Here is a 14551-nt window from a genome sequence, read left to right as displayed (position 1 = left end):
GCCTCACAAAAGATCAAACTAACAAACTTGAGGGAATACAAAAGCGTGCATTGCGAGTGAGTTTGGGGGATACACTGTTACTTTATGAAGAATGTCTTGTTCTGTTAGGTCTAAAAACGCTTGAAACAAGGAGGCACGAACTTCTAATGGACTTCGGACATGGCCTTCTCTCATCACAGAAGCATCGCGATATCCTACCACCAAATATTACACAAAACAAACACGACACCCGGCACCGCAACAAGCGACAGCCATACAACCCCGGAGCAACACAGCAATACAGGAAAATATTCAGACAATATTTCACCACTCATTTTAAATTATAGTTTTATATATTGCGATTATTTATTTTGATATCCCGCAATGAATTATTTGTCATAATTAGGTTGAATAGAGGTGAGATTGAGATCAGGTACAATTTCTGAATATAAATTTATGCCACTTGTAGTGGCTAAAGTTGATGAACTTTAATCCTCTGCTTCCTTCATTAATATTCATTGAGCTTAAGAACAGTGCAATTTTTTGATAATTAGAGAGTAAAGTTAGGGATGGAATTATTTGTAGATTGGCTTCTTTAATCACTTTTATAAATTGAAAAAACCTGTAATAAGCATTAACACATCCGTTAACTTTTCTTTTGAGTCAATATTTTTGTAAAATATGGTTGTAAGGAGGGCGCTTCCGAGAAGCTGTCTGTTTGAACAGATTTATCCATGCTGCATTCAGTGGCTTGACACGATACGTGCGTTGAGTCTTCGAGGAGAAATTCCAGATCTTGGCGCTGGGGTGGGGCAAGGGAAATTGTAGGACCGACTGAACTAGGCCCAGCCTCGTGAGGCACGTTCGGTTTTTCTGTTAAAAAAGAACGCAGGCTGAGTGGAGGGTCAGGAAAAGGAGCAGAACTGCTTAGGTCACTTTGGATGCTAAGAATTCTTTTTCTTTCAACTAGGGTACGAGGCGTTCGAGGGAAGCCAGAACGAGGTACAGAAAGACCCGGAACAGAAGTAAGGTTTACCTTGGATTTAGTGGAACAATCAAGGCACATCCAGGAGTTGCTCCAATTGATAATATCTATTCTGGCACACTTTTCGACCTCTGTGTGGAACCAAGAGTCACAATTAGCACATTTAATTGAGTTACATGCAACTCGTAGTCTGCACTCTGGACAATATAGTTTTCGTTTTGTCATTTGGTCATGCAAAGGCCAACAATCACGAAATATCTCTGGTACAGTAACTTTGAACTTAGGAAATGTTGACAGGTTGAGCTTCAGAGAAACCTACACCCTGAAGCGTAATTTGTTTTAGAGTTTGATTTAGCAACTGAATCATTTAATTTCTAGGCGTCACCTCAGTTTTCTTATAGTTTAATTTGACAACCGAACAATTCAACTCATGTCAACCTCAGGTTAACGAAGGAGGCAGAAGTTTGATTCAGGCCAAATTAGTACAAAAGTGCCGTGCTTTTGGGTTTCTTTATAAAATCCCTTGGGTCTTTGGGAAGACGATTGCAATGAAGTCCCCCCCAGCCCTTGATTTCAGAAACATAAGGAGGTCTTGGACTACATTTCACTATAACACAGAGAGAAATAGTATAGTCTACTTAATAGAGCATATATCATTTTTTTTTTTGCCCAAGCGCAAAAATGTCAAAAATATAGCCTATATATTATGAAAATGACCAGCGGTTTCCTCCACAAATTGTATCGAAGGGTTTCTTCGCTTGTCGATTTGAAATAAAAGGTTAATATTGGAAGATAGAGAACTAGGATCAGAACAGTCTACGTACATATATCTCACAAATGATGCTTTATTTTCCCCAAAGTAAAAATTGATCCGCAGGGCAGTAACGAAACATGGTCAATTAGTAAGTTTTTTAAAAAAAATTTAAAATTTTTTTAAAAATTTTAAGTTTTTTATAAAAATTAGTAAGAGTTTTAAAAAAAACTCTTTTTTTAAAATATAAGATATCAAACTGGGAAATTGAGTCGCATATTCATTCAATTTTTGGCTCAGTAAACGAGATAACGTATTTGAAAATAAGTAAAAATATGCATAAACATAAATTACCTGACAATCGATTCATCAAGCCCTCAATGCTACTCTGAGATCCAATTCCACTGATATACTGTGTCAATTCTTTTTTGAGGTTTTCATAGACTGTGGATTCTGGACGAACTGCTATTTTCTCATTCAAGTCTTTAACAAGATTTTCCACCGCTGATTGTCGGCGACAAAAATATAAAAAGTATTCATGTGTATCAGGATGCGACGCATCTATATCTATTCCCCTCTTGTAGATCGAATCAAGGCGACGAATAGCAACTTGAGCGTTTATAGCATTCAACTGAAATAAAAAGAATATTAATTATGTTGAATAGCTATTAGTTTGACACACATAGATTTACACGCGTTTTCAAATAGAAATGGACATTTTTGCATTTTTGTCAGCTTTCATCAGTCTATTACTACAAGTCCAAGGCCCGTAAAACTGCAAGTTAATATTTGAACTGGAACGTCGAAAAGTATCTATTCCAAAAATAGATTTCGTGATTGAAAAAATAGTGGACTTGCATATTCAAATAGAGCCCACGTTTCAGCTTTGACTCTTTTTATGTGAAGATAGACACGAAGAGTTGTGCAGTTAAGCCGAATCTGTTCTGTGTTAACTCAGCCTGACTTCCGATCCAAAGGACCACCTGGAAAGGATCCAATACAGAGATATTCTGGTAGCTTCTAAATTCTCAAAAGTTGCTCTATAATAAAACAATTTTCACTTACATTTCTTTCGGCATGTCGCGATGAATTGTGTTTTAAGTTTGGTATCGGAATTTTGGCAAATCTACGGCTTTGTGAAATCCTTCCCCTGAGCATCTCCCTTCGTGCCAACGGCTCCGGCGACAAGTAGCTGAACCAGTACCTCAAGTTCTTGCTTGAACTTTTGTATTTTCAACTTGATTTTTTTTTTCAGAGTTGGATATTTGAATATTTTAGGTTTTAGTTTTACTCTGTTTCTGTTATTTCGAGTTTACACATAAATTTGTATGGCGATGGCCATGGCTGTGATTATTGTATGTTTAGTGCGTTGTCTTTTATTGTGACAAAAGCTGCCACTGATCGGTATGACCGTATAAGGCGTGTAAACCGTGACCGTGTAAAACAAGCTTATAAAAAGCGAAAAAGAAGAGAGATAACAATTATTCTATGAGGCTCGTCATTTGTGTCTTGCCATTGTAAATGAGTTTTAGGCTGATTACGATGAATACAGTTGGCGTCTACAAAACGAGAGCATAAATCTATACTTCAAAACAAGTTAAATATAAAATATCCCTGTCAGAATTGCAAATTGAAAACAAAATTGAACTAAAGATCGGTCAAAAGATAGAGAAATTCAGTCCAAAACAATATCTAGAGCTAATTTCTATTTTACCAAAAACAAGAAAAAAAATCACCTCTAAACCAGAAAGATGGGCAAGGATTTTGTTCCTTTCCACTGGATCAACAAGCTCCAGTTTTGAGACGAAATTCATGGAAATAAGTCCATTTTGTATCCAAACTCGAGCAGTAAGTACTTCCAGTTCAATACAGTCATAAAGTGGCTCAACCTGAAATCAGTTTAAGTTAGACTTTCTTGACCTTTCAGCAATTATCTAGGGCACGTTAGGTCACACAAAAACACACTTGAGAAAAATATACCTAATGTAATACAAAATACACTTGTCATTGCTAAAAATTAAAATTAAAACTGGTAAGACAGAAAACTAAATTTAGCTAGTAGCAAAAATACATCTGAAAGCTACTTAGCCTAGAACTAGAATAACCTAGAACTACTTTCTTAACAAGAAAGTTAGAGAAAAAACTACAAATATCTAGATAAATGGAATATGAATTATATTCGCGTTTTGAATTGCCATAACCAGGGAGGGCGAAAACAAACCTTTAAAGTCAAATAGTATATTCTTGGAACAATTATCTTTTTGGTAATAGGAATGTAGCTGGACCTAGGTCCTCTTTGCTCTGACGGGCGTCAAGCCAATTCTAAGTTGTAATGTTCTAGCCTATTTAATATTAATGTTTACCTTGAAGCGCACTTGGCTATTCTTTTTACTACTTTATTTCTGAAATCATTCAACTAACAAGAGTAGAAATTTTTGTTATTTATGGCGAATTATATTTGAAGGTCAGGATTATTCAAAAAGCAGCCCCAGTGATCCTTTGACAAACTCAACTTTTTCATCCAGAAAAAGATAGCTCCAGCTAAGCCAAAGTTCTAAGAAAAAAAAAAATAACGGATCTTTCGATACCTTTTTAGGCAATCCATTAATTATTCAAAAAAATTACAGATGTAAGCCATCCGAATGGTTCAGAAGAAAAGGGATAACATTCAATGTACGCAAAATTATCCAGAACATGAAATTTCTCTTCACAATTAACGTAATCAATATACAATAATAAAAAAGCAGATGCAAACACTGATGAATGCAGCAAAATTCTTAGCCCACGAACGTGGTCTTAAAATAACTATTCTTAGAGAGATTCATCACTCTCTCTGATTGCATTTGGTCATTTTCCCACTGAATATGGTTAAAAGCAAAAAAGCTAAGGCTTTGTCTAGGTAATGTGTTACCTCTAAAAAAAACCGAATTAGGCATAAAATCGTTAAAACAATGTATCACTGTTCAAATAAAATATTATGTTTCTTTCGCTGTCTTCAGAAAATTCCTCGTTATCTTCTTATATTTTTTACAAGCAACAATACAAACGCAACATACCAATATCTCCCCCCTCCTTAGTATGGACTTCGAAAGTCATTCGATGCATCAATTTACATTAAACTACTGTCAGATATCACATTATTTTTCCAAAGATCTATTCATTTATAATCTACCTCTGAAAACGAAAAAGCGACACACCACTCTATAAGCCTCTGTTTGATGAGCTTTCTTAATATCTTTTTCTCGCAGTGATCTGTCCAAGAACATCTGGAATGCCAAATTATTATGAAAGAATACGACACAAAGGTAAATAACTTTCTTGTTAAGAAATACTCGTATATTTTGTTATTAGAGCAAGAGAAATTAAGAAGATGGGTGATTCGAAAATAACATTATCGGTACATGGAAATAAAAGTGGAGATAAATTGACGGAAAGAAGACACAGCTTTCCTTTTAGAAGAAATATGAAAGTTTTTTTGATGCCCGTTGCAGTTTTGAAAGCGACGCTGATCGACGCATATTTTGCCATCCACCTATTGTCGAAAAACCATTTCGTATATGCTTCATAGATACATCTTGTAAAAAACATAAAAAGCTGAACCTCACTAAAACTGAAATCATTCAAGAGATTTAAATACGTATGATCAGAGTTACAAATATGGCCAAAAACTCAATCCAAAATCCAAAATCCGAATCACTTTACTAAAAACTGAATAAATCTTAAACTCTTTTTCTTGAGAGTCATTATAACATTGAAAAATTAAATAAGGCTCAAAGTTACAACAATTCTTTACATTCAGTATATTTTGTTTGTTTAAGTTTAATTTATTTGTTCATAGTAATGTTTCTCCTTTTTGAGTTAACTTTTTATCTAACTTTATTTACCCACGTTTTAGGTTTAAATGTTTTACCTAATTTGAATTTTTACCGCCATTTGAATATTTTTTTTTGGGAAACGTTTTGTTAATTAAAAACATATTACTAGATAAATAAGAATCAATTGAAATAAAATATTGGTTTTTGCCCTCAAAAATTTTTCCTTAAATCCTAATTTGCACGAGTTTCATTTTCTATTAAGGAAAAATGAATATAAGCATGTTGCAGGTAAACTTATTTTAACAGCAACATTCACTCCGAGGTCAAGCGAAATCCGAAACATAGTGATAAGGTATTATAACAGTCAGAGTCAAAGTATTAGCAGTATATGTAATTGAAATATTTTTTAAATATAACAATGCATTATCATCAGAAGCAAAAGTTCTAATTATACCAGCAGTAATAGTCTCAATAAGGAAATTAAAGGAGTAGCAAAATTATTAGGAGAGCGTACTACAAACATAAAGAAGATCAAGATTAAAAAAAAAAAAAATAGGTGTTACAGAGACAATCGAATATATGCAAAAAAAAGAGGTGTTACACAGAGATAATCGAATATATGCAAAAAAGAGGTGTTACACAGAGATAATCGAAAATATGCAAAAAAGAGGTGTTACACAGAGAAAATCGAATATATGCAAAAAGAGGTGTTACACAGAGATAATCGAATACATGCAAAATAAGAGGTATTACAGAGATAATCGAATATGTGTAAAAAAAGAGGTGTTACACAGAGATTGTCGAATATATGCAAAAAAGAGGTGTTACACAGAGATAATCGAATATGTACAAAAAAGAGGTAATACACAGAGAAAATCGAATATACGGAAAAAAAAGAGGTGTTCCAAAGAGATAATCGGATATAGTAAAAAAAGAGGTGTTACAGAGATAATCGAATATATATATAAAAAATAGGTGTCACACAGAGATAATCGAACATATGTAAAAAAAGAGGTGTTACAGTGATAATCGAACATATGCAAAAAAGAGGTGTTTTACAGATAATCGAATATATAAAAACAAGAGCTAAGAGCTCACATGGCACTTGTGACGAGGTCGGAAGAGCCAAGAGCCAAGAGCTCATATGGCATGAGCTCTAGCAAAATTCTAAGAAGCAACAGATTATATTAAAAGGAAAATCAGAGGCTTAACGCCGATCGGGATTAAAATAAGAGCTCTGAGACACGAGGTCCTTCTAAATATCAAAATTAATTAATATCCAATCACCCAATCGTAAGTCCAAAATTTCTACTTTTTCCTCTCCCTTCAGCCCCCTAGATGGTCGAATCGAGGGAAACGACTTTATCAAGTCAATTTGCGCAGGTCCCTGACACGCCTACCAATTTTCATCTTCCTAGCACGTCCAGAAGAATCGAACTCACCAAAGCACTGGACCCCCTCCCTAACTCCCCCAAAGAGAGCGGACCCAGTCTGGTTATATCAATCACGTATCTAAGACATTTGCTTATTCTATCCACCATGTTTCATCCAGATTTCTCCACTCTAAGTACTTTCACAGATTTCCAGTTTTCCCCTCCAACTCTCCCCAATTTCACCAGATCTGGTCGGGATTTAAAGTAAGAGCTCTGAGACATGAGTTTTTTCTAAATATCAAATTTCACTAAGATCCGATCTCGCCAAAACACTGGATATCCCACCAACTCCCTCAAAGAGAGCGGATCCTGTCCAATTTGGTCAATAGCGTATCTAGAACTTGTGCTTATTCTTCCCATCAAGTTTCATCCCGATCTCTCCACTCTAAGCGTTTTCCAAGATTTCCGGTTTCCGAGATTTCTGTCCTCCCCCCTCCATCCCTCTATGTCCCTAGTTCCAATTCGAATTGAATAGGGAGCATCTGAGACATAATATCTTTCTATATATCAAGTTTCATTAAGATCTGATCACCCATTCGTAAGATAAAGATACCTCAATTTTCACATTTTCCAAGATTTCCGGTTTCCCCCTCCAACTTCCCCGAATGTCACCGGATCTGGTCGGGATTTAAAATAACAGCTCTGAAGCACAAGATCCTTCTAAATATCGAAATTCATTAAGGTCTGATCACCCGTTCGTAAGTTACGAATATATCATTTTTTCTAATTTTTCCCTATTAACCCCCCCCCCCTAACTCCCCCAAAGAGAGCCAATCCGGTCTGGTTATGTCAATCACGTATCTAGGACTTGTGCTTATTCTTCCCACCAAGTATCATCACGATCTTTCAACTCTAAGCGTTTCCATTATTTCCGGTTTCCTACTCCAGCTTCGCCCAATGTCGCCGGATCCGGTCGGGATTTAAAATAAGAATTCTGGGACACGAGATCCTTCTAAATATTAAATTACATTATGATTCAATCATCCGTTCGTAAATTAATAATACCTCACTTTTTCTAATTTTCAGAAATACCAAATTAGGCCCCCCCCAACTCCCCCAAAGGGAAAAGATCCAGTCCAGTTATGTCAATCACGTATCTAGGTCTATGCTTATTCTTCCCACCAAGTTTCATCCTGATCTCCCCACTCTAAGCGTTTTCCAAGATTCCCCCCCCCCCCCCCAATGACACTGGATGCGGTCGGGATTTAAAATAAGAGATCTGAGTTAAGAGGTCCTTCTAAATATCAAATTTCACTAAGGTTCGATCACTCTTTCGTAAGTTAAAAATACCTCATTGTTTCTAATTTTTCATAATTAACCACCCCCCCCCAATTCCCCCAAAGAGAGCGAATCCGTTCCGGTTATGTCAATCCCGATCCCTTCACTCTAAGCGTTTTCAAGATTTTAGGTTTCCTCCTCCAACTCTGCCCCCCCCCCAATATCACCGGATCCAGTCAGGATTTAAAATAAAATCTTTGAGACACAATATCCTTCTAAATATCAGATTTCATTAAGATCCAATCATCCGTTCGTAAGCTAAAAATACCTCATTTTTTCATACTTTTCCGAATTAACCACCCCCCCCCCCCAGATGGTCGAATCGGGGAAAAGACTATTTCTAATTTAATCTGGTCTGGTTCCTGATACGCCTGCCAAGTTTCATCGTCCTAGCTTATCTGGAAGTGCCCAAACTAGCAAAACCGGGACAGACAGACAGACAGACCGACAGAATTTGCGATCGCTATATGTCACTTGGTAAATATCAAGTGCCATAAAAAGAGGTGTTACAGAGATAATCGAATATATTTAAATAAATATTTTTTAAGCAAGAAACTACTTATTTTTTGTTGATAGAATAACCAACCAAATAGTATTGTCTAAAAGTACCTTGTCTCACATCACGAAAGTAGATTTTTACAACACCCGTGGTTCATAAATTTTCTTTTTTCAATAGATTTTGCCAAACACTTACAAACAATTTGTTCGAAGAGCTATTAGTTTAAATTTAATAATCAACAGAACTATTTAGCACAGAGTAAAGTTTGGCATCAAAAATACGACTTCTCTTTTCGTTTTATATCTAAAACCTGTAAGAAACTATGTAAAGCTAAAGCAAAGCAAACAAATAAACAAAAGACAAAAAGCACGTTACTTACATCTAATGGACTGTAGTGTTGATAAGTTTCCATTTTTGCTACCAAAGCTGATAAATAACGGTTTCCAGTTTTAAGCAAATTCACTATATTTGGATAGGACTTGATATCATTAAATAAGACCGTTGAAGAACTATCTGTGCGTGCCAAGGTTGAGAATTGGGTACAGTCATTAACGGTGTTCGAAGCCATCACTGCCAATCTGGCATCACTTAGTCTGAAAGAACATTATACGTTAGAAAGCCAGAAACACAAATTGATATTTCTTGCTCTTTTTTAGTCCCCTTAATGTCTCGCTTTAATTTAAATACAGATCAACATTATTGTAAATCTACAATTTCTAATGAGAAAGGATATTCGCCACCTTGGAATAAACAAGAATAGGATGTAAATTGTCAGCATTGACCATGAAAATGATACAAGAAAGAACAAACAAATTGATAAGAAAAAATCGTTTTCCTATTGTCCTTGGCATCACACAATCTTTCCTTCTCCTTTTCTTGATTTCTATTCAACACCATTCCATCCTTATGTTGCGATTCTATTTCCAACTGTCCGGATTATTTTTCCTGGCCCTGATTCATTTGATTTATCTTTAACTTTTTTGCAAAAGGTTTTAGAACAAATAAACATAATACCAAACCGAGGGGAAGGGGAAACATAATTAAGTGTTGGTAACGCTAGAAAAAAAAAACAGTTTTTTTAAGCAATGAAGACAAAGTTTAAGATCAGTGTTAAGCAAAGTCTATTGAAATGGCCTCCATACCTCTATATCACGAGTTTGAGCCAAACAGTAAACTCTTTTTTAAATTGTATTAATTTATGGATAAGTCGCAAATTGTGAAGAAAAATTGATAATAAAATGTTTTACACGCATACATAAAGTACTCGATTAAGGGGGGGGGGGACACCGACTTTAAATTTTACGCGGAAAGGAGGAGAGAACAAAATTTCTCCGATCATTACAAAAGAATATACACTATTATTTTAATTTCTTTATAATGTCTGTCATCACCTCATGGACTTCGAGAACGGTTAAGTTCAATTTGTTTTTCAATGAATAAACCAAAAAAGACCTTTTCAAGGAAAATACCCTAAAAAGTTTATTTTAAACAATCTGGGGAGGTCACAAAAATCTATGGGAATTGAGGCCACTGCTTCACTGCTAGTTCCACCCTAATAAGGACAGGTAGGGTAATTAAAAAGCTACATCTTTTATCTTTTTTTAAGAATTTGACTTTAAAGATTCCGCAGATTCATATAAAAAACATTTTAAAACATGCATTAAATGTCGGATTTCAAATTAGTTCCAAACATCGTAAGGATTTCGGCGATTTTTTTTTCCTGAATTCGCGGGACCAGGTACTTCTAAGTATCTTATTTGCCTCTATATTTTTATATCGCTCCATCGCGAGATTTTAAACGAGTCTTGAACCTTCTGAACGACTATTGTATCTTTTGATAGAAGACTATTTTTATAAATGACATGCTTTTCAAGTCTAGATCAAGGCTATTTTTGATCAATGCTGACAACCACTAAACAAAGATGAGATAAAGGGGCAAAACATAGAATGACACACTTCTCAAAAGAAATTTTTTTGACAGCACAAGATTTATTGTACGTTTTGTCAATACGGACTTTGAAAAAGAAGATGAAGTCGACATCAATTCTGAAATTTCGAAATTTTGAAAATTGCCTTCGAAAATTTCTTTTCAAAATACGGAGATAAAGATCATTACATTCACAAAGTTACTTGTAACTTTAAACAATTGAGAAGGTAAATAATTAAGTGAATCCTTTCATCTTTATTTAGTTGACAATACTGAGCGGTTTTACCGAAAGAAAGAAGAGGTTTGTATATTATGAAATTCATTGTAATTTTGGCCAAAGATGTAAAAATACTTATAGTAAACATCTCTTCTCCACAAACAAAACGAAAAATGGTCGCCAAGAAATAGCGCCAAGAAATATGGTCAAGTGCCCCCTGCCACAAAAAAGAAGAATATTGTAGGATAAGAAACAAGAATTAAACAGATAAACAATTGCCAAAAACAGCTGCTAAGTAAGATAATTTGTAGACGAAATCAACAGGCAATGTATGTCCGTCCAATCGCACTTCTGGGAATGGAGTGAAGATCAGAAGTTCCATCCTCGGGCATCCAATACTTCATATTAAAAGCTAAGAATAAATCAACTCATGTCCATTTAAAATACAAGAAAAAGGATTTTGCAGGCTTCGAGAGTGAGAATAATAAAAAATAGACTTTTCTTGTTTGTAAAAAAAATTACTCGAATAAAACTAACAAAGCAGGTTGTCAATAATTCAGAAAATATGTCTCTCTCCGGCTGTTCTTCCTTATATCGCTTAGATGAAAAAATAAAAGGATTATATAGTCACGTACATTTTGTGAGTTAAACAAAATATAAAAAAAAAAAAAAAAAAAAAACCAACAATACAATTTAGCCAACAGACACATTCATGCACGGACAACGGTTGAGAAAAAAAGGCGGGGTCAGAAAAAAGATTTAGGGGAGCCTACGCTAAAACAGAGATTCACTTAATTTTGTTGCCGCACCTGTGTACTACAAATCTGGCACAAAAGAATATAATTTAAGATACATATAGAGTCCCGTTGAAAAATCTTAATATGTCGAGATTTCAGCTGTGATAGGGGAAATTATTGCCAGTCCTAGGCGATCAAACTTATTACAGTTTCCAGCTTTTCTAAATGACTGTATTTTTGAGTTGAGTAGTTTTCAAAAACTACTACGATATATTTTGTCGTGAGCATTGAAATGTACACTCGCTGGGCTACTAATTAATCAGCAAGAGCTGTTTCCAAATAAATTTAGTGGCTTTTGAACTCTTTCATATCCACATTCCTATAGCAGAGGATACTATATATTATATATTTCTATATATTTCCATATAAATATATTTGTTATTATCCATACTATACTATATATTTACTATATATTATATATATTTTCTATCTATATATTTACTATATATTTCCAACAAATATTTGTTATTGTCTTATCTTTTTAAATTTCAAGGCCTCAAATCTGTTGTTGGAAACAATTTTTCTAGATTCCATTCCTGAGAGATACTGATAAATGATTCAAGAAAACAGATACCATTTGGGAGGGCACTGCATACTTGTACGTTACGAGAAAACTTCAGCTCCACAGTATCGGAGAACATGTTTCTCAACAGAAAAAAAAAATAATAAGAAAAAGAGCCTAGCACAGATACTGTTATGGCTACCCAATAAAAGAAATACATGTCTTATGTTTTTATAGATGAATTATAAAACATATTTTAAATTGTTCATCAACTGAAATTGTGTACTTATATGGCTGCCGAGCCGTTGACGAACCTTCTGGCTTCATAAAATTTAATCATTCAAAAATGTATCATTTCTCTGAAGAAATGCACAGAAGAGTCGCTAATTGCACGACGCAGCTAGGGCCAAGTGAAAACAGATGCCCCCGGCACCAAATATGGTGGAAATGTGATTCGTTTATTCTATCTGTCCTGGAGACTTAAGTTTAACAAGTCATATTATTCATAGCATTAACCACAACATTTAAATCAGAATTTCAAGCTTTAATAGTAATCTATGACTTTCCTGCACCTAAAGTTTAACAAGTATAGTTCTGGCAGAAAGCAAACCTGGCCAAGCCTGGTCTATAGTTTCTTTGAATAGAAATCACCTTGGATTGAACTCCTCCGAAAGTAGGTGAGGCATGTTTTTCCATAATGTAGAAGCAAGTTTAGCCAGATGTTGAATTTTTGCTTTATACGAACTTAGATGAACAGAGTGACCGAAATCCCAGTTGTCTAAGCGCTTGCCAAGTTCTGCAGTAGAGGATAAACTTTGGGATCCGCATGTAAGACTCAATATGGGCGAATAGGCCGTTAACTTGTTCTGAAAAATAAACAATAAACATATAATTATAACTTAAATTAGACAAAAACACGGACATCAAAGACCAAAAAAGATTAAATAACTAAATTAATTACGGTAACGGAAGTTAGCTAAAAACATTAGCTGCCAATCAGAACCACTTTCCATACCCAAATATGCTTTTACATCCACAGGAAAGGTTGACAACAGCATTGGATGGAAATTGCAAGGCATAATCAACATAGATTAGATCAAAAACAGATCATTTCATCCAGGATTAAATATTATTCTTAGCCTTTTCAAAATTTGGTACATCTTTTGTACTTGGAAATATTTAAATTTAAATTAAAATATTTGAATTATTAATCAAAATTTATATAAATATAGAATATAAAATAAACTACACTTAATTCCTGAAATACTGGTCAAATCTTATAAAGCTTCTCCAGTTGTAATGGCGTATTTCAAAATGAATGATACATAACCTTGATCGTGTTTCTTTGGACCTAAGGTTGTCCGAAAAGCATTTGACTGGCAATACAATTTGGTTGAATCAACTATAAATAAGATCAATATCAAAACCGTGGCTAAAAATGACAGGTCTAATGTGTGTGTGTGTTTGTAGCAGTTTTCACAGCAAATAAAGGCACCAGCTTCAAATATATCTAACCTTGCATAGCGAAGCCCAACTTCGACTCTGAAGTATTTTCTGGCCCAAGTTTCTTCAGCCTCTGATAGACTTGTAACTTACAGAGCATGTAGACATGGCCAGGTGGATTTAAATGAAAACAAAAATATTTTGAAGATTAGTTGCATTGATATGAAACACTTGAAACTGGGAAGAATTAGAAAAAAACAACATTTTTCTACACCATATTGACGCCTCAATTAAATTCCAAATCCAAGAGAACCAAATAAGACGAAAAAAACTAATCAAGGAAACAAATCTAGCTGTATTCATTCGTGACGTCTTTTTTTAAGACAAAACAGAATTCTTTTAATATATGACGTTGACGTACATTTAAACAAATAAACAGTTAACAATAAAATATAACAGAAAAATATTCTTTAAATAAGAAGATAGATTGAGATAATTGTATATTCAAGGGTATCTAAAGATACCCTTAATACCCGAATAGAGGTCCGGGTGGCCTCGCCCTATTGAAAGCCAAAATTTACGCAAACCTTCAATTTATATGTATAATAGCCACCTCCTCCATCCACTCAAGATTTTATAGTAAGAAAATTCTTAAGTAATTCTTAAGTAAAAAACTGAATAAATTTTACATCTATTTCCAACGTATCCCAACCCCAACATTAACATTTAAAAAAAAATGGAAAGAAGAAGTTTTTTTAAGTAAAGTAAAAGCTATATTGAAATCTAAGCCGAGCAAAAAAAGTCATACAATAATCCAAGCTTAAAAAGAACATAAAATACTATCAATGAATAAACGAACAAAAGTTTAAATTAATAATGACATTTAATATAAAGAGAAGAAATATGGCTAAAGATGGCTAAATAA

At 34.4% G+C, this 14551-nt stretch overlaps 1 protein-coding gene across 1 annotated transcript in view; it reads right to left on the bottom strand.

Moving 5' to 3' along the window:
• The window catches only part of LOC136039840 (midasin-like), a gene marked incomplete in the record, with an annotated part of 305680 nt that overhangs the window by 70282 nt on the left and 220847 nt on the right, over positions 1 to 14551 (bottom strand). The window contains 4 exon segments of the mRNA XM_065723761.1: positions 2070 to 2346; positions 3452 to 3604; positions 9120 to 9333; positions 12835 to 13049. Coding sequence (XP_065579833.1) covers positions 2070 to 2346; positions 3452 to 3604; positions 9120 to 9333; positions 12835 to 13049 — 859 coding nt within the window.

This window comes from Artemia franciscana, chromosome 2, assembly GCF_032884065.1.
Source record: "Artemia franciscana chromosome 2, ASM3288406v1, whole genome shotgun sequence".
In the NCBI taxonomy this organism is placed as follows: domain Eukaryota; kingdom Metazoa; phylum Arthropoda; class Branchiopoda; order Anostraca; family Artemiidae; genus Artemia; species Artemia franciscana.
The sequence above is the reverse complement of the archived record's forward strand: the minus strand, read 5'-3'. Positions and strand labels throughout refer to the sequence as shown.